Source organism: Coregonus clupeaformis, chromosome 13 (genome assembly GCF_020615455.1).
Source record: "Coregonus clupeaformis isolate EN_2021a chromosome 13, ASM2061545v1, whole genome shotgun sequence".
Classification (NCBI taxonomy): Eukaryota; Metazoa; Chordata; class Actinopteri; order Salmoniformes; family Salmonidae; genus Coregonus; species Coregonus clupeaformis.
The window spans coordinates 27,940,316-27,961,373 of record NC_059204.1 but is presented as its reverse complement, the minus strand read 5'-3'; the positions used below and the strand labels follow the sequence as shown (position 1 = coordinate 27,961,373).

At 44.9% G+C, this 21,058-nt stretch overlaps 1 protein-coding gene across 3 annotated transcripts in view; it reads left to right on the top strand.

The window, feature by feature from the left end:
* Positions 1-21,058, top strand: part of LOC121579199 (rho GTPase-activating protein 26) — a 121,188-nt gene that overhangs the window by 33,023 nt on the left and 67,107 nt on the right. For all 3 annotated transcript variants that reach the window (XM_041893580.2, XM_041893579.2, XM_041893578.2), the window contains exons 2-4: positions 13,522-13,617; positions 14,599-14,660; positions 17,139-17,210. In XM_041893580.2, coding sequence (XP_041749514.1) covers positions 13,522-13,617; positions 14,599-14,660; positions 17,139-17,210 — 230 coding nt within the window. The remainder of the gene's footprint in view (positions 1-13,521; positions 13,618-14,598; positions 14,661-17,138; positions 17,211-21,058) is intronic.

The window sequence follows — 21,058 nt, the reverse complement described above, 5'->3', positions numbered from 1 at the left end:
GGTACACAAAGGCACACATTTGCATATTTGGGTATTATTCTACACACTGGCTATTATTGTAATGAGCTCTGCCCCCAAACAAGATCACATTTGGTTGGTTTGGACTGGACCAAATCTGAACCAATCATAGACGTTTATGTTTTACAAGTTTGGACATCAAAGTACAGCACAGTAGAGCTCAGTAGAGTACAGCACAGAACATTAGAGTATAGTACAGTACATTACAGTAGCGTATTGTTCAGTACAGTACAGTAAAGTTCAGTACAGGACAGTATAGTTTAGTACCTTACTCTAGTGTGCTGTACTCTACTGAACTGAACTATACTTTTCTTTACTGTCCTGTGCTGTACTGTACTGTGCTGTCCTGTGCTGTGCTGTACTGTACTGTACTGTGCTGTACTCTGCTGTCCTGTGCTGTGCTGTGCTGTCCAAACTTGTGAACCCAACTTTGTTTTGTGACTACTGTGATTTCCCATTGTAGCCAATACAATTAAACACTTAATAATTCATAAACAAAATTGATATCAGTAAAAACACTATAGGTAATTGATAGGTCGACCTTTACTTGTTACTTCTGGGAACTTTCATTATCTTCCCTCCACATGAGGGATAAAAATGTGAAAATACAGTATCTTAAAGAGACAGTGCATTCGGAAAGTATTCAGACCCCTTGACTTTTTCCACATTTTGTTACATTACAGCCTTGTTCTAAAATTGATAAAATAAAACAAATGTCCTCATCAATCTACACACAATACCCCATAAAGACAAAGCGAAAACAGGTTTTTAGAAATGTTAGCTAATTAATAAAATCTTAAAAACAGAAATAACTTATTAACATAAGTATTCAGACCCTTTGCTATGAGACTCGAAATTGAGCTCAGGTGCATGTGTTTCCATTGATCATCCTTGAGATGTATCTACAACTTGATTGGAGTCCACCTGTTGTTAATTCAATTGATTGGACATGATTTGGAATGTGTCGAGGCACAGATTTGGGGAAGGGTACCAAAACATTTCTGCAGCATTGAACACACTGGCCTCCATCATTCTTAAATGGAAGTTTGGAACCACCAAGACTCTTCCTAGAGCTGGCCGCCTGGCCAAACTGAGCAATCGGGGGAGAAGGGCCTTGGTCAGGGAGGTGAACAAGAACACGATGGTCACTCTGACATGGCTCCAGAGTTCCTCTGTGGAGATGGGAGAATCTTCCAGAAGGACAACCATCTCTGCAGCACTCCACCAATCAGGCATTTATGGTAGCGTGGCCAGATGGAAGCCTCTCCTCATTAAAAGGAGCATGACAGCCTTCTTGGAGTTTGCCAAAAAGCACCTAAAGACTCTCAGACCATGAGAGACAAGATTCTCTGGTCTGATGAAACCAAGATTGAACTCTTTGGCCTGAATGCCAAGCGTCATGTCTGGAGGAAACCTGGCACCACCCCTACGGTGAAGCATGGTGGTGGCAGCATCATGCTGTGGGGATGTTTTTCAGCGGCAGGTACTGGGAGACTAGTCAGGATAGAGGGAAAGATGAACGGAGCAAAGTACAGGGAGATCCTTGATGAAAACTTGCTCCAGAGTGCTCAGGACCTCAGACTGGGGCGAAGGTTCACCTTCCAACAGGACAACGACCCTAAGCACACAGCCAAGACAACGCAGGAGTGGCTTCGGGACAAGTCTCTGAATGTCCTTGAGTGGCCCAGCCAGAGCCCGGACTTGACCCGATCAAACAGAGACCTGAAAATAGCTGTGCAGTGACACTCCCCATTCAACCTGACAGAGCTGGAGAAGATCTGCAGAGAAGAATGGGAGAAACTCCCCAAATACAGGTGTGCAAAGCTTGTAACGTCATACCCAAGAAGACTTAAGGCTGTAATCACTGCCAAAGGTGCTTCAACAAAGTACTGAGTAAAGGGTCTGAATACTTATGTAAATGTGATATTTCAGTTGTAGTTTCTACAAACCTGTTTTTGCTTTGTCATTATGGGGTATTGTGTGTAGATTGATGAGGGGGAAAAAACAATTTAATCTATTTTAGAATAAGGCTGTAACTTAACAAAATGTGGAAAAAGGCAAGGGGTCTGAATACTTTCCGAATGCACTGTATGTCGGTTTTTGGTAACGGAATTTCAACGCACAAGGCAATGTTTCTTAAACGTACAATTTTTTTTTCTCCAAAACTGTGTTGATATTCGAATCCCTGAGCGACTAGGTGAAAATTCTGTTGATGTGTCCTTGAACTTAATTGCTCCTGTAAGTCGCTCTGGATAAGAGCGTCTGCTAAATGACAGGGGTCTTTGGCAGGGGTCTTTAATTCAAATATACACTCGTTTATGTTTTCTAAGACCCGTTTTCCATCTGTTTGACCAGACATCAAAGCCTCTGCTTATTCAACATTTTTAGGATATAAAATAGTTGGAAAATGTATATATGCCGTGCTGCCTTCATAAAAAAATAATAATAGACTCTTAGCTTTCATTTGACATGCTCCTATGAACTTCATGTTGGTGCTCATGGGTCCTTTTACATGGAAATGACCCAAAATAAACTTGACTGTTTGTATCCAAGGAGGCAGAGATATCTTGCTAAGTCTCTGCGGTGACCTCCGTGTAAGTGACCTCACTGCTATGAACTGCTCCATGTGTGTGAGATAGAAGGAGTGTCTCAGAGATCTTTGCACACATCTAGCGCTGCTGTTCCTGTTGTATGCGTCAACAGCAAACTGAGAGGCCCTCCTGTACTCACTCCAATTTTCTAGCTGTGTATGAATACCCTTGAAACCAGCACAAGGTGATCCCCTGGGTTGTTGAATGACGGTTGAAAACCTGTTGGGACTGTTGGGACTGTTTTCTTTTAGTCTCTAGTTTTGCACAGATAAATGTACACTTTTGTTTTTGCCTCCCAGAATGAATTAGGCCTAATGTTTATGTCTGTTAGTAAGTGGCTGAAACCAATGTCAAGTTTGTGGTAGCTGGGGCGGTCGGCTAGTTGGAAATGGCACTGGTCCTAATCTGGTTAGTGAAATACAGCAACTCAAGAGAGAAGGGAGAAGGACAGAGCCTCATAGGGCTCTGTCCCCCTCCCTTCTCTCTCTCTCTTCTCTCTCTCTCTCTCCCCTCCCCTCCTTTCTCTCTCTCTCTCTCTTTCAATTTAATTGCTCTCTCTCGCTCTCTCTGTTTCTTCTCTCCTGTCTCTCTCTCCCCCTCCCCACTTTCTATTCTCTCTCTCTCTCTCTCTCTCTCTCTCTCTCTCTCTCTCTCTCTCTCTCTCTCTCTCTCTCTCTCTCTCTCTCTCTCTCTCTCTCTCTCTCTCTCTCTCTCTCTTCCTCCCTCCCTCTCTCTCTCTCTCTCTCTCTCTCTTCCTCCCTCCCTCTCTCTCTCTCTCTCTCTCTCTCTCTCTCTCTCTCTCTCTCTCTCTCTCTCTCTCTCTCTCTCTCTCTCTCTCTCTCTCTACTGTCCTGGAGCAGAACAAGCTTTAAATTATTGCTGCTGCACCACATGAAACGTCATGATCGCACATAGGAAATGGTTTCTACTTCTGTGGATCTCATGTTGAATGTTAATGTGCTGCTTGCTGCACTACTGTTTTTGTGGGAGTTGTTGGATGATTTCGTTCCTTTTAGTGGAGAAAACCTCCCTGGTTTCTCTACTTGCTGTGTCAGCATCAGGCGTGGCAGAGCCAAAAACCCTGGAGAAAGAATTCCGGCAGCTAAAAAAATAAAAAATTGTTGTGTTCTTCATGGTAGCCCTTTTTGTGCCTGTTGCTAGGAGACGGTAAGAGCTATGTGGCTGAACATTGAGCCTGGTTTGGACAAGAGAAAAGACACGGAACAGAGGAAAGAAAGAAAGAAAGAAAGAAAGAAAGAAAGAAAGAAAGAAAGAAAGAAAGAAAGAAAGAAAGAAAGAAAGAAAGAAAGAAAGAAAGAAAGAAAGAAAGAAAGAAAGAAAGAAAGCAAGCAGTTGAAAGAGGAGAAACCTCTGGGGCTTACAGATATACAGTTCTTCTGTGTTCCTTGTGTTCTGCTTCTACCACTCTGAACTGTTTACTTTAGTTCCCAATAGCTGCCTTACATTCTCACTGTTTCTCCCTAATTCTCTGGGTGTTCTAGCAGGCCCTTTGTGGTCCTACTGGTCCTTTATTTTCTTGGTTTGAGTTAGCCATTGTTAAAACTCTGTTTGGTTCCAAGGAACATTCTGTTTCTGATGAGGCTTCAGTTTTCAGGGGGAAACAGCAGCCGCTAAAATGGCTAACACAGTCCTTTTCTCTTTAGTTCTGTCCTGACTGACTGTCATTACTCCCTGGGATTCTCTGTTTCTGTTTGTCAGTCATTAAAGCACTGGAAGAGCGTAGCAGTGAGAGGGGTGTGTGTGTGTTTCCCTCTGCCAGTCTTTTCTATGTTGCTTCGCTGATGATAGTAATGAGGCAAGCAGGGTGTGACCCAATCTTCCCATGCCCCTCTTTCATCAGTCATCGAACTTTAAATACACATACATGTCTATAGTCTCCATGCTGACACATGCAGATGTGATGAAAGCCAGCTGTTCAGAGAGACAAACAAAGGATGTGTTTCCAGTGTGTGTGTGTGTGTGTTCAAGGGTCCTCTTTTTGTCCACCGCAGCACTGTGTCAGAGGCTGCCCCGTTTGCTATTGTAACTAATCAAACGCGTAGGTCACATTTGATTACGGTAGTTAAACACAGTTTCTGCATGTGTTTGTGGGAACGTAGTGTTCTATCTGCCTGTGTGTGTGTGTGTGTGTGTGTCCTGGCTTCAAGTCAAGTTCTGCCCTGTCTTGACCTTCTTCAAGTGGATGCCACACACTGTGTAACAATGATTGAGTTTTTTTTGTCCATTTTCATTGTGACATAAACTACATGACCAAAAGTATGTGGACACCTGCACGTCGAACATCTCATTCCAAAATCATGGGCATTAATATGGAGTTGGTTCGCCCTTTGCTGCTATAACAGCCTCCACTCTTCTGGGAAGGCTTTCCACTAGATGTTGGAACATTGCTGAGGGGACTTGCTTCCATTCAGCCACGAGCATTAGTGAGGTTGTGTACTGATGTTGGCCGATTAGGCCTGGCTCGCAGTCGGCGTTCCAATTCATCCTAAAGGTGTTCGATGGGGTTGAGGTCAAGGCTCTGTGCAAGCCAGTCAGGTTCTTCCTCATCGATCTCGACAAACCATTTCTGTATGGACCTCGTTTTGTGCACGGGGGGCATTGTCATTCTGAAACAGGAAAGGGCCTTCCACAAACTGTTGCCACAAAGTTTGAAGCACAGAATTGTCTAGAATGTCATTGTATGCTGTAGCATTAAGATTTCCCTTCACTGGAACTAAGGGGCCTAGCCCGAACCATGAAAAACCTCCGCCAAACTTTACAGTTGGTACTATGGATTCGGGCAGGTAGCGTTCTCCTGGCATCCGCCAAACCCAGATTTGTCCGTCGGACTGCCAGATGGTGAAGCGTGATTCATCACTCCAGAGAACGCGTTTCCACTGCTCCAGAGTCCAATGGCAGCGAGCTTAACACCACTCCAGCCGACGCTTGGCATTGCGCATGGTGATCTTAGGGTTGTGTGATGCTGCTCGGCCATGGATACCCATTTCATGAAGCTCCTGACGAACAGTTCTTGTGCTGAAGTTGCTTCCAGAGGCAGTTTGGAACTCAGTAGTGAGTGTTGCAACCGATCTTCAGCACTCGGTGATCCCGTTGTGTGAGTTTGTGTGGCCTACCACTTCACGGCTGAGCCGTTGTTGTTCCTAGAGTTTCAACTTCATAATAACAGCACTTACAGTTGACCGGGGCAGTTCTAGCAGAGCAGAAATTTTACGAACTGACTTGTTGGAAAGGTGGCATCCTATGACGGTGCCACGTTGAAAGTCACTGAGCTCTTCAGTAAGACCATTCTACTACCAATGTTTGTCTATGGAGATTGCAAGGCTGTGTGCTCGATTTTATACACATGTCAGCAACGGGTGTGGCTAAAATAGTTGAATCCACTAATTTGATTAATTCATTCCGTATGTCAGAACCTTGGTCCATCTGTACTATAGGTCTCCGACTTTCCTCCATCTGTACCTCAGCTCTCTGACTAGCCTTTCCTCCATCGGTACCTCAGCTCTCTGACTAGCCTTTCCTCCATCTGTACCTCAGGTCTCTGACTAGCCTTTCCTCCATCTGTACCTCAGCTCTCTGACTAGCCTTTCCTTTATCTGTACCTCAGCTCTCTGACTAGCCTTTCCTCCATCTGTACCTCAGGTCTCTGACTAGCCTTTCCTTCTCATTAAAATTTTTCTGTCAGCTGTAGTTCTCTCTCTCTCTCTCTCTTTCTCTTTCTCTTTCTCTTTCTCTTTCTCTTTCTCTTTCTCTTTCTCTTTCTCTTTCTCTCTCTCTCTCTCTCTCTCTCTCTCTCTCTCTCTCTCTCTCTCTCTGCCTGGCCTCAGGGAGTGCACCTCAGGTCTATGTCTCACACTGCAGTCAAACCACCAGCAGAGATATTTACACAAGTGGGAGTAATTAGTATGTGATTGAGAGGTATGTGGAAATCACGCGTGTGGATCTGGGCCTGTGTGTGTGTGTGTGTGTGTGTAGCGTGTTTGTGTGTCAGTGAGTGTGTAGCGTGTTCCTGGGCCTGAGCACGGGCTAGCCCACACCAAGCCGACAGCAATCCCACATCATTACATACCAAGCCCAGCACGGGCTAGCCCACACCAAGCCCAGCTAGAGGCTAGCCCACACCAAGCCCAGCTAGAGGCTAGCCCACACCAAGCCCAGCTAGAGGCTAGTCCACACCAAGCCCAGCTAGAGGCTAGCCCACACCAAGCCCAGCTAGAGGCTAGTCCACACCAAGCCCAGCTAGAGGCTAGCCCACACCAAGCCCAGCTAGAGGCTAGTCCACACCAAGCCCAGCTAGAGGCTAGTCCACACCAAGCCCAGCTAGAGGCTAGTCCACACCAAGCCCAGCTAGAGGCTAGTCCACACCAAGCCCAGCTAGAGGCTAGCCCACACCAAGCCCAGCTAGAGGCGGGGGGGCTCTCTGCTCTTTCTCTGCTCTCTGATTGGGCAAGGATGTAGGGTGAAACCACTGTACTCCCCTCAGTACTTGGGAGCTGCTAGTAGTGGGGAGGAGAGGGAAGAGGCGAAAGGGTGTTAAGCTCACTGTACTTTGAGTAATTTGGCAAGACCTGAGTGTTGAAAAGTGCTGCACTGCACATAGACCCTGGCTGGTGATGATGGGAAATATGACTCTTCCATTCCTTCTACTTCCACTTTCCCTCAAGCCTGGAGCAGGTTGCGAAGCAACACCACACAGTAACAATGTGTGGTGGTTTTGTATACCCACTACCCTCTCACCAAGGGCACAGGGAGAGCATGGGAACCTGGGTGTGATTGGTACATGGCAGAAGAGGTGATGCTGTATTTAGAAGTCATTTAGCACAATATCGCTTCATATCTTATTTGTTGTGTTTTTTAAATAAATGTTTTATCTTTTATTTTGAATAGTTATGCTATTTTGATATTGATTACTGCACTGTTGGGTAGGGCTGGGAATTGCCAGGGACCTCACGATACGATATTATCACGATATTTAGGTGCCGATACGATATGTATTGCAATTCGATGTTCCAAACACATTGCTGCTGCAGAGGGACAACAGAGCCATGAGAAAACAAGTTTTGGCCAGTCATGGAAATAAAAATGCTGAAAGAAGATTTAAAAAGAAGATGGAGAACAAGCTATGGAATGTTGGTGCAGGTACAGTAAACTAGCACAAAAATAATATTGCGATATTATCAAAACGATACACTCTTAAAAATTAGGGGTTCAACAAGGATTCTTCTAAGATCGTCAAAGTTCTTCGAAGAACCTTAGGGTTATTGGCACTGGAAATTGCCCCCAAAAGGTTATTCCATGAACCCCAAAGGAGGTGGGGTTCATCGAGGAACCTCCTTAGTTGGTGGGGGTTCTTGCAGGAACCTAACTGCCTAACTGTAACATTTGGATTTGAAAGGAGAGCAGGTGCAGGCACTTAACTGAAACATTTAAATATCTCCTCAATTTAAGGTAAGGTTTGTCCCTTGTATGATATCAATTGATATTGTTTTATGATGATACCATCTATCTTTTCATATTTGTGCAAATCTTCCTAAAAACAGAAAATGGACACAATTCAATGGATATCAATCAACAAAGAGGTAAGAATATGTAGGCTATAAGAATATGTTGAAGGCTAGCTGTATTGGGTGCAGATGACTGAACTTCTCACTTTTGTGTCTGTCTGCAGGTATACAGACGAGGAGGCATACAAAGGTATGTTAATTGGTATTGGTATGTTATGTTGATCTTCAATGAATATCCCATAGGCCTCTACATTAAGGACAAGGTACGTGTATGAAAACCATTATCAAAACAGTTTTTTTCATTTACATTCACCACAAAAACCAAGATATGAATACTGTAATGTGCATGTTTTGTTAATCATCTGTATAATTACAATTTTTTTCATTCACAGACTTCACCCTCCCTACACCTCTGAATATAACAGGAAACCTGTTTGATCACCATGCACTGCAAAATCATTCTGGCTATGTATACGGAGAACAACAACACATTAACATCAACACGCCAGAGGATATACTTGTTGGACTTGGGGCTCTGCTGGGAGTTTACCTCATATTGGGATTTTGTAATTCTGCTTTGCCACTAAAATCATAATAAACACTGACAACTAAAATATTGTGTTATTGTTGTTATTGTTATGCATATTATTAATAAAAATCATAATAAAGGAGGTAGTTCAACAATGAACCACAAAAGGTTCTTCAAAAGGTTATTCGAGGATCCATTAAAATGAGTTTTTTGAAGAACCATTTTAAAGGGTTCTTTGAAGAACTTTAAGGGGATCCCCCACAGTTTCAATTTGAAGGACCCCTAAACGATACTCCAGGAACCTTTTCGTATATCGTAAAAAATAATATCCTGATATGTAACTGTATCAATTTTTTTCCCCCATCACTACTGTTGGGTAGAGCATGAAAGTTAAGCATTTCACTGTACTTGTATATGTGACAATAAAACTTGAACTTGATAGTTTTGCTTCAGGAAGTCAGGTACTAGAGAGAGAGGGAGCGAATGCAGAAAGTAGCTCTCACAGACTGGGCATCTGGATTAGAAATCACCCCGGATACATTAGCTGAGAGCCTCATGTTAACCCTGATTATCTGGAGGTATTAACATGACTCATAATACGTCTAGATGGCATACAGTGCTCATGATGAGTGTGGATCAGTTGGTAGAGCATGGCGCTTGCAACACCAGGGTTGTGAGTTCAATTCCCACGGGGGACCAGTAGAAAATGTATTGCATTCACTACTGTAAGTCACTCTGAATAAGAGTGTCTGCTGAATGACTAAACTGTAAATATTACAGCAAGAGAAATGCACTAGGGTTGGGACTGGGGATATATGATGTTGTTTTCTTTCAATGACACAGTTTGACCTCAGTCATCCTGTGGTAATTTAGGGGATGTCCCTGTGCATCGCTTCTGGGGTAAGGAGAAGGTCATAAGCCCACAAAATGGGAGAATCTCCATTGCATACTCCTCTCTCCTCGCCTCCTTCTCAAAACCCATTGGAGAAAAAGGTCAGAGGGGAGGGACCTCTGGAAGGAGGCAAGGAGAGAGGACGCAAGGAGTATGCAATGGAGATTCTCCTAGTGAGAGCAGAGGCCCAGCATTGACTTGACTTTGTAATTCATGTAACCAGCCTGCTCTGAGAGTGAGTCTGTGTGTGTGTGTGTGTGTGTGTGTGTGTGTGTGTGTGTGCTGGCATGGTCTGTGACTGATAGAGCTGACGGAACAGAACGATGACCCCTGACCCCTAGCTTTCCTGTTGACACGGGGCCACCTGGCACCTCCCGGAAGTGGAATACATTCATTTCCACTCCTCTTACCTCACATTTGTCTCAGAACAGCTGAGAGACCTCAGTTTCCTCCCTGGGCGACGTTACAGGAACACGTGTTGTCTGTCTCCAGATCAGTGCCTAGCCTCATTCTGACAAACGGATGGAAATGAAAGGACTCAAATACAACATGATTGTACTTGTAGACACAAGTTTTCTTTAGTTAACGGGACGCTAAGGCCGTTGCCATGGAGATTGAGGGGAGGAGCAAAGTTCTGCCCTGGGGCTGCATCTCAAGGGTCGTCTGCTCTCTCTCTCTCTCGCTCTCTCTCTCTCTAATTGGCCACAGTGGAATTGGCCCGTGTTGATTTTGGTTGAAATTCACAGCGCTTCAATTTCTGCTCACTGGGTTTGAAGTCAGCAAGATAAGAGTAGAGACTGCGTGCTGGAGATATTCATGTTTAGTAATACATTTGAAGTCTAGAGGTGATTGGTGATGATACTCATTATGTTTGATGGAAGGCCTAAAGATAGGGGGGTCAGTCAATGAAAATGTGGGGTTCAACGAATGAACTGATAAATCAGTCATTGTCAGTTAGAAACAACACAGGAGTAATTTTGGTTAATGTTGTTCTGCTATCTGAGTGACAGCTAAGGGACACACTGCAAGGATCATTTTCAGGAAATTCCATATCTCATTTGATAATAATCTATGCCTTGATGCGTCTCAGAGTGTCCTAAAATGTCTCAGTGCTGATAATATTCCTCATATTAGCCTCTCTGTGTGGTTTTATCTTTCTGGTTCACACAACTGCACATAGCCAAGCCCTAACTGAAGTGACTGTAGTCACATAGCCAAGCCCTAACTGAAGTGACTGTAGTCACATAGCCAAGCCCTAACTGAAGTGACTGTAGTCACATAGCCAAGCCCTAACTGAAGTGACTGTAGTCACATAGCCAAGCCCTAACTGAAGTGACTGTAGTCACATAGCCAAGCCCTAACTGAAGTGACTGTAGTCACATAGCCAAGCCCTAACTGAAGTGACTGTAGTCACATAGCCAAGCCCTAACTGAAGTGACTGTAGTCACATAGCCAAGCCCTAACTGAAGTGACTGTAGTCACATAGCCAAGCCCTAACTGAAGTGACTGTAGTCACATAGCCAAGCCCTAACTGAAGTGACTGTACTTTAGCCACCCTTGCTTCCACCTAAAACTGTAATCATCGGTTTCCTCAGCTGCCTGGGTCAAGTCAGGAGTTGAGACACATCCGATGCTGTGTTGCTGCTGAAATATGCCTTTGTTTTCCTAAATGAATAGTGTTTCTATTCAAATCCATGTGTAACAAAGAGCTGCATAGGACTGTGGCTGCTTGTGGATATCCTGTTGATATGGTTACAGGGCCTGGCCTTAAAGTGGAGTCACATAGTCAGGGACACACACAGACACACACATACTCACAGACAGCACTGAAGTAGTTTCACTAGTATTGCCCCAGAGGAGACAGCACTGAAGTAGTTTCACTAGTATTTCCCCAGAGGAGACAGCACTGAAGTAGTTTCACTAGTATTTCCCCAGAGGAGACAGCACTGAAGTAGTTTCACTAGTATTGCCCCAGAGGAGACAGCACTGAAGTAGTTTCACTAGTATTGCCCCAGAGGAGACAGCACTGAAGTAGTTTCACTAGTATTGCCCCAGAGGAGACAGCACTGTAGTAGTTTCACTAGTATTGCCCCAGAGGAGACAGCACTGTAGTAGTTTCACTAGTATTGCCCCAGAGGAGACAGCACTGTAGTAGTTTCACTAGTATTGCCCCAGAGGAGACAGCACTGAAGTAGTTTCACTAGTATTGCCCCAGAGGAGACAGCACTGTAGTAGTTTCACTAGTATTGCCCCAGCACACGGTGCACAAAGGGAATCTTTGTTGATACAGAGTTAGGCCAGCAGCAGGGAGTGTGTGTGTGCGTGTGCGTGCGTGTGTGCGTGTGCGTGCGTGTGTGTGTTTGTGTGTGTGCGTGCGTTCATGCATGTCTGTGGTATGTCATGCATCTGCATCACAAAAGCAGCGCTCATTGAGGGTGCACTATCGGGAGATTAGGGCTACTGTGTGGTGAACTGTGGCCTAGTGATGGGGACGTCATTAACAAACCACAGTCGTATCTCAGACACACACACACACACACACACACACACACACACACACACACACGTCTAGCCAGTAGTTGGCACTACCAGACACTTAACCACTCCAGTGTAAAACACACACAGCCTAAAGATCTGTGGAAAGATTCAGCCATGTTTCTCCCACACACTGCAGCTCCCACTCCATCCTACTGCTAACGGACTTTCACTGACACGGTCAATGTGTACTGCTACTGCCATATGTCATGTTTAAATTGCTCTGTTGCTTCCGGGTGCAGGCACTCTGGCGGATTCCCGTTCTTTCCCTCATTGCCGGTCTGTGTCTCTCTTCAGGGGCCCTGTGGGATTGTGTTCCAGGGGCTAGAGAGCAGGACTGTGCCTTACCATTGTGTGGTGGGCTGGAGATCAGGAAGCAGAGGATAGAGGAGGAGAAGAATGGGGGGGATTCTGTCGCTGAAGTGGGGATAGAAGGCTGGAGAGGCAGGAGTCATCCCTGGCCGCTATCGTTCCTCCTCTGGCGTCTCAGAACATCCAGTGACAAAACAGCAATGGCAGCGGTTAGCTTAGTGTTTACTATCAAAGCCAAAGACTCATTTTCAACCGCCGCTTTACCCAGTGAGGGAAGTGCTGGAGAGATGTGTGGAAAACCTCACAGAAGAGGAGATGAGAAGGAGACATGACATGACAGGCCTGCTGTCTGAAGTATCTGCAGTGGAAAAGTCTGGCTTTTAGCTCCCAACTAGCTCCCATCTGCACCGTACTGCCTGCCGTGTGGTGTGTGTGAGGGGGTGTTTGGCTCACCTAGACTCTACAGCACTGTTGGCCACCTGTCACTCACCTAATCCTTCTCCAACAGTCTTCAACATTGCCCTTACAGAGAAACAACATGGCCGAACCTCTAATGCCTCATTTTAGTCATTTCAGAAGACGTGAAACGTGACGAGGACCTGGTGTTGGATCAGGTAACCAGTCTGACCACAGAGATCTCGATGTACAGCTGAGGTTCCCTATCTATGGCCAAAGTGTGTTCATACTGTGGTTGCTTCGATGCCAGCAACACATTGTGACTCACTTTTACGAGAGCGAACTCTGAACCCATTGGCGTTTTATAGCCAGCTCTGAGGGCTCACTCCTGAGGCGAGAGCTTCCTTGATATGCTGAGGCATCCAGTATTTATGAAAAAGTACAAGGTTACGGGGCCTGTGTAAAAAATAAAATAGGACTGGCAAGCAACTGCAAATCTTTCCGCACATAGGGCCGCATGAAGGGCTCATGCTATTTACACAAGCATGGTCAATTTCTCTCTCTCCATCCCTCTCTCTCTGTGAGAATGGTTGACACACAACCTGTGCAAAGGACAGCGAAATCGCTAAGGAAGGAACCTTTAACACCTCATGCATTTTTTTAAAGACACCCATATGCCTCCCTCTTTTTGTTAACGTGACTTGCCCTCTCTCTGTCCTCCTTCAGATCTGTCCACGGCCAAGAGGAAGTTTGCAGAGTCTCTCAACGAGTTTAAGTTCCAGTGCATAGGAGACGCAGAAACGGACGACGAGATATGTATTGGTGAGCTCGCCCTGAGAAACTTGTAGTTACACACTCAGCACCAGCATAAGCTGGTCACCAGTGTCTAAAACATAGCGAAGGCTGGTCACCAGTGTCTAAAACATAGCGAAGGCTGGTCACCAGTGTCTAAAACATAGCGAAGGCTGGTCACCAGTGTCTAAAACATAGCGAAGGCTGGTCACCAGTGTCTAAAACATAGCGAAGGCTGGTCACCAGTGTCTAAAACATAGCGAAGGCTGGTCACCAGTGTCTAAAACACAGCGAAGGCTGGTCACTAGTGTCTAAAACATAGCGAAGGCTGGTCACTAGTGTCTAAAACACAGCGAAGGCTGGTCACTAGTGTCTAAAACATAGCGAAGGCTGGTCACTAGTGTCTAAAACACAGCGAAGGCTGGTCACTAGTGTCTAAAACATAGCGAAGGCTGGTCACTAGTGTCTAAAACACAGCGAAGGCTGGTCACTAGTGTCTAAAACATAGCGAAGGCTGGTCACTAGTGTCTAAAACATAGCGAAGGCTGGTCACCAGTGTCTAAAACACAGCGAAGGCTGGTCACCAGTGTCTAAAACATAGCGAAGGCTGGTCACCAGTGTCCAAAACACAGCGAAGGCTGGTCACCAGCCAAACACAGGATAAGCTGTTATCAACGCAATTAGGTTCCTTGACAAGTTGGATGAAATTTAATGACCTCAATAAACTTGCCATTATGTTAAAAGTTTGAGAAACCATGGTCTGGAGCAGGGATGGAACAAGCAGTAGCTTGCTAGTTGAAAACACATTCTGGTCTAAAGCAAGCATGTCAACTAGGATTTCAAATTAATAACCTTGTTATCCAAGCAAAGTCACAAATGTTGAATGTTAGATTATGTACAGAGCCAAAGTATGATCACTGGCTCATTATTTATTGTTAACCTCCCACTGTATCCACTCTGTCTGTCGGTCTGTCTGTCTCTGTCTGTCTGTCTATCTCTAACCATCTACAGCAAAGTCTCTACAGGAGTTTGCTGGAGTGTTGCAGAACCTGGAGGATGAGAGAACGCGGATGGTGAGTGTCAGATATACAGTGTCTTCGGAAAGTATTCAGACCCCTTGACTTTTTCCACATTTTGTTACGTTACAGCCTTATTCTAAAATTGATTACATTATTGTTTCTCTCAGCAATCTACACACAATTCCCCATAATGACAAAGCGAAAACAGGTTTTTAGAAATTTTTGCAAATGTATAAAAAAAAAAACCTGAAATACATGATTTACTTAAGTATTCAGACCCTTTGCTATGAGACTTGAAATTGAGCTCAGGGCCATCCTGTTTCCATTAAGCATCCTTGAGATGTTTCTACAGCTTGATTGGAGTCCACCTGTGGTAAATTCAATTGATTGGACATGATTTGGAAAGGCACACACCTGTCTATATAAGGCCCCACAGTTGACAGTGCATGTCAGAGCAAAAACCAAGCCATGAGGTCGAAGGAATTGTCCGTAGAGCTCCAAGACAGGATTGTGCCGAGGCACAGATCTGGGGAAGGGTACCAAAAAATGTCTGCAGTATTGAAGGTCCCCAAGAACACAGTGGCCACCATCATTCTTAAATGGAAGAAGTTTGAAACCACCAAGACTCTTCCTAGAGCTGGCCGCCCGGCCAAACTGAGCAATTGGGGGAGAAGGGCCTTGGTCAGGGAGGTGACCAAGAACCCGATGGTCACTCTGACAGAGCTCTAGAGTTCCTCTGTGGAGATGGGAGAACCTTCCAGAAGGACAACCATCTCTGCAGCACTCCACCAATCAGGCCTTTATGGTAGAGTGGCCAGACGGAAGCCACTCCTCAGTAAAAGGCACATGACAGCCCGCTTGGAGTTTGCCAAAAGGCACCTAAAGACTCTCAGACCATGAGAAACAAGATTTTCTGGTCTGATGAACTCTTTGGCCTGAATGCCAAGCGTCACGTCTGGAGGAAACCTGGCACCATCCCTACGGTGAAGCATGGTGGTGGCAGCATCATGCTGTGGGGAGGTTTTTCAGCGGCAAGGACTGGAAGACTAGTCAGGATCGAGGGAAAGATGAACAGAGCAAAGTACAGAGAGAGCCTTGATGAAAACCTGCTCAAGAGTGCTCAGGACCTCAGACTGGGGAGATCGTTCACCTTCCAACAGGACAACGACCCTAAGCACACAGCCATGACAATGCAGGAGTGGCTTCGGGACAAGTCTCTGAATGTCCTTGAGTGGCCCAGCCAGAGCCCGGACTTGAACCCACATTTTATTGGCCACATGCGCCGAATACAACAGGTGCAGACATTACAGTGAAATGCTTACTTACAGCCCTTAACCAACAGTGCATTTATTTTTAATAAAAAAGCAAAATAAAAGAGCAGAAGTAAAATAAAATAACAGTAGGGAGGCTATATATACAGGGGGGTACCGGTGCAGAGTCAATGTGCGGGGGCACCGGGTAGTTGAGGTAGTTGAAGTAATATATACATGTGGGTAGAGTTAAAGTGACTATGCATAAATAATTAACAGAGTAGCAGCAGTGTAAAAAGATAGGGTAGGGGGTGGGGGTGGGGGGGGGCAGTGCAATTAGTACGGGTAGCCATGATTAGCTGTTCAGGAGTCTTATGGCTTGGGGGTAGAAGCTGTTGAGAAGTCTTTTGGACCTAGACTTGGCACTCCGGTAACGCTTGCCGTGCGGTAGCAGAGAGAACAGTCTATGACTAGGGTGGCTGGAATCTTTGACAATTTTGAGGGCCTTCCTCTGACACCGCCTGGTATAGAGGTCCTGGATGGCAGGAAGCTTGGCCCCAGTGATGTACTGGGCCGTATGCACTACCCTCTGTAGTGCCTTGCGGTCGGAGGCCGAGCAGTTGCCATACGAGGCGGTGATGCAACCAGTCAGGATGCTCTCGGTGGTGCAGCTGTAGAATTTTTTGAGGATCTGAGGACCCATGCCAAATCTTTTCAGTATCCTGAGGGGGAATAGGCTTTGTCGTGCCCTCTTCACGACTGTCTTGGTGTGTTTGGACCATGATAGTTTGTTGGTGATGTGGACACCAAGGAACTTGAAGCTCTCAACCTGTTCCACTACAGCTCCGTTGATGAGAATGGGGGCATGCTCAGTCCTCTTTTTTTTCCTGTAGTCCACATTCATCTCCTTTGTCTTGGTCACGTTGAGGGAGACACCACCTACTGTACTGGAGAAAACCGGTACAGTAATCGCTGCCAAAGGTGCTTCAACAAAGTACTGAGTAAAGGGTCTGAATACTTATGTAAATGTGATATTTCAGTTTTTTTTTTTTTTTTTTTGCAACAATTTCTAAAAACCTGTTTTTGCTTTGTCATTATGGGGTATTGTGTGTAGATTGATGAGGGGGAAAAAAACATTTAATCATTTTTAGAATAAGGCTGTAATGTAACAATATGTGGAAAAAGTCAAGGGGTCTGAATACTTTCTGAACATGAAAGTGTTATATAACCAGTAGAGTGAGGTCCTGTGTGATCAGCTGTGTTGTGACTGATCTCTGCTCAGATTGAAAACGCCAATGATGTGCTGATCATGCCACTGGAGCGCTTCAGGAAGGAGCAGATCAGTGCTGCCAAGGTAAGGATATATTATGACTGGACCCCCGATAAGGGTACAATTGCGGCCCGCAATTCGGGGCATTCCTGCATACTTATATTTCTATTGCTAATTTTCTTTAGTTAGGACAGGCAGGAGGCAGGGGCACTCCGGTACAGTAGGTGGTGTTAATGCACAAAAACTTTGAATGCCAGCCGCCGATAAACCCCACAGAAGATGGGCATTGTTTTCCCTCAGTTCTGTTAATGACAGTGAGGGCAGGCGGGAGCGAAGGACACTGTCTACCTGTGTTGCTCCCGCTAGCTAACAAGGAGGACTGCAGTACACAGCAGGCGGGGGTGACACCATGTGCTAGCTAACTATCAAGCTAGCTAGTACACGGTGTCGCCTCAGCCTTCCGCCTGCTGTGCTAGCGGGAGGCGGGGATGACCGGTAGATAGTGTCCTTCACCCTCGCCTGTCAGGCACGGTTTTCTCCGGTATGGGGTGATCCCCCCCCTCTAAATGACCTGTTAATCCCTACTACAGGGTCATTGTGTGATTTTACAATCCCTCGTAGATTACGAGGTGAATTATAATCCTTATTGGGTCATGTAGCCATTTCATAAACCCTGTTTAGCCTTGAAAGACAACAAAAAAAACATCTTTGTTTATGACATTTTAACCTATCCGCTGATTGTTAGGAAATGCACTGATCACTCAAATATTAGCAGTTTGCCCTTCAGTTTGACAGGTAACTGACTTTGTCCAGGTTGTTCTGATTCCACAGGCACTGCATAGACGTTATATGTTTGTAGGGTAGACTCTATGTAATGTATGCACTGCAGGGAGCAGCATCTCTCTATTAAATCACCATTGATGACAGCATTCAAAGCGCTCCCTAAACTGTACCTCTATGTCTAAAACGCTCTCAGCTCTGCCTGCCAGAGCTGACAGGTCTTCTGTGATAAGACACTGCCACCACATGGCCAATAATGGTAATACATGAAGGGCTTTATCAGGATTTAGTTGGTTGATTGTCAATGAAGAAAGAAAGGTAACAGACCTCATACTGAGTGTGATATTGTAACCCTTTTTACACATTGACATAATTTTGTGAATGTACCTCACACCATATCATTATGAAGTCAAAGTCTGAAGGAGGTGTATGTTCATTGAATGTTTGAAGAATAATTGAGTGTTTGAAGGATACTTTAACTCAAAAAGCCCACATTGAAACGTGGGTCAGTGCTATCCGGATCCTTGGGACGTCCCTACCCTAAACCCTAACCCTACCCTAACCTTAACCATAACCATTACCTAACATTAACCATTAAACATTTCAACTTCAATGGGAGTAGGGATGTTCCAAGGATCCCGGATAGCACGGCCTTGAAACAGGGTTAGAGCTAATAGAATGGCTTTGGTTTGCTATATTATGATGCTCCGTAATGATGTGTTGAGCAGCTGTTGTGGTCATTCTGTTCTGAGGAGGGTTGATTGGTTCTACTTCCTGTGGAAACTGGCTGGTTATGAAAGGCTGGGTCATGTGACCGGGTAGACAGGGATGATGACATCAGTCAGTAGCAGGTGTGGACACAGTCAATGTGCCCCAGGGTGATGAGTACTGTACTCTATGTTAATACTGACACACCCTGTTATGTCTGTCTGTCTGTCTGTCTGTCTGTGGATGACCTCATTACCAGAGGTTCAGTATAAAGTGCTCTATTATTTTCCCAACAGCTGTGAGCTGTCTCTGTTGGTTTCAGCAGCCCTAGAGGACTTGTGATTGCAACCTGTATCTCACAACTTGTGCCTCCAGGTTTGTCGGTGAAGCTGAGCCCTGGACATACCAATAATGCCGATGACTCTTGAGAAATTATGTTCTGTTGGAAGGTACACTCTCAGAAAAAAGGGTTCCAAAAGGGTTCTTTGGCTGTCCCCATAGGAGAACCCTTTTTGGTTCCAGGTAGAACCCTTTTGGGTTCTATGTAGAACCCTCTGTGGAAAGGATTCTATATGGAACCCAAAAGGGTTCTACCTGGAACCAAAAGGGTTCTACCTGGAACCAAAAATGGTTATTCAAAGGGTTCTCCTATAGGGACAGCTGAAGAACCCTTTTAGGTTCTAGATGGCACCTTTTTTTTCTAAGAGTGTAGCAGTCAGTGGCGATTTTAACATGTAAATCTTGGTGGGGCAAACAAACCAAAAATGTTGGGGGATGCATGCCAGCAAAGCCACAACACAACACCACAACACTAAACAATACATTAATTGCACTACGATGACAAACGGTGCCCACAAACTGTTAGGGCCTACATAAAGCTGTCCCAACAGCAGAGTCCCAACAGCAGTCCCAACACCTTACCACTGCTACACCTGGCTATCAGCGGAGCCTTGTCTGGCAGCGAAACAGTTAATTCAGCCTCATTTACTGCCTTTAAAAAAAACATAGCTGTACACGGGGGGCCATTATGAAAAATGTATGCACTCACTAATTGTAAATCACTCTGGATAAGAGCGTCTGCTAAATGACTAAAATGTCAATTGGATCACTAAAAAATATGTCTGACTCGCTTAAACAAATGTGGTTTCTACTGACAATTGAGATGTACAAACTATGCCATAAGCGGACGACAAGCGGATAAGAGGCAGTCTGTAATTTTGATTAAGACATTAATGAGCGAGCTAGGACGGACGTAGTCAATTTAACTATTTGTTCAGCACTTTTGAAATGTACAGCGACAGAATTCCAAACATGGGCCGTTTTTACAGTGTTCTCCCTGTGCACCAAGTCAGAACCATAGGATAAATAAAGGGGGAATATAAGCAGACAGTGAAAGCTCTTACAATATTCTGTAATTACATTTCTCTAAAACAGGTTATAGGCTACATGTGCACCACCAAGTCAGAACAGTAGGCAAAATTAAGAGGGGAAAATAGACCAAATGATCAGGGTGAGACACATGGGCTACTAACAGCTTACTACACAACATACACTTAGTATTACTTTCTTAGCTACAGTATACATATCTCCCTGGCATATTACATAATTTATGCAGCAGCATACAATACATTTTTGCACTCACCTTGTTGTGCTGTGCTCACTTGAACAGGAAGGTGGCGCGGCGGTCCTTCGTGGGCAAATTCTGTCATCAAACTTTGTCATCAAAGTCTGGCATTCTCTGGATTTATGGTGCTTTTAAGACAACTGGGAACTCGGAAAAAAGCAAGGTCGAATCATGATGACATCAGTGATCTTCAGGTCGTAGCTCTAGAGATGCCCGAGTTCACGACTTACAATTCCGAGTTGGATGACCGTTCAAAACGTATTATCCCAGTTGGAGCTAGTTTTTTCCCGAGTTCCTAGTTGTCTTGAAATCAGTGAAGTCAGATTTCCCAGTTCCGAGTTAACAGTTGTTTTGAGCGCGGCAGAAATGTTGCTGGATTGACAGCATGGCCAATGTTGAATGTTTATCATTTTAAGCTTGGAAAAGAGACCCTTAAACCCAGACTTTGGACCACACAGCCACTCCACTGAATAACAGGCTAGTGATTGCTTTGCAATGCTTGCAGTTAGCCACTGATTCCTTCCAAACCACTCATTGTTGAATTTGCGATTTCCAACTTGTTGTGTAATGTTTATGTCAAATGGCCGATGAGCACCGATACATTTTATCTATAATTTCTCTTCATTATTTCTCTTCATATGACAAGGATTAAAAAGGATTTTCCAGTAGATTGTCGACTTGATTCATGATGATGACTACTAGCTAAGATTTTGAAAGTATGATATTGACATGATCAGTCCAATCAAAGCTACTGTAGATATAATGTGATTTGACATAATTTTATCTGTGGCCAATGACCTTGAGCCTTCTTGGATGGGTA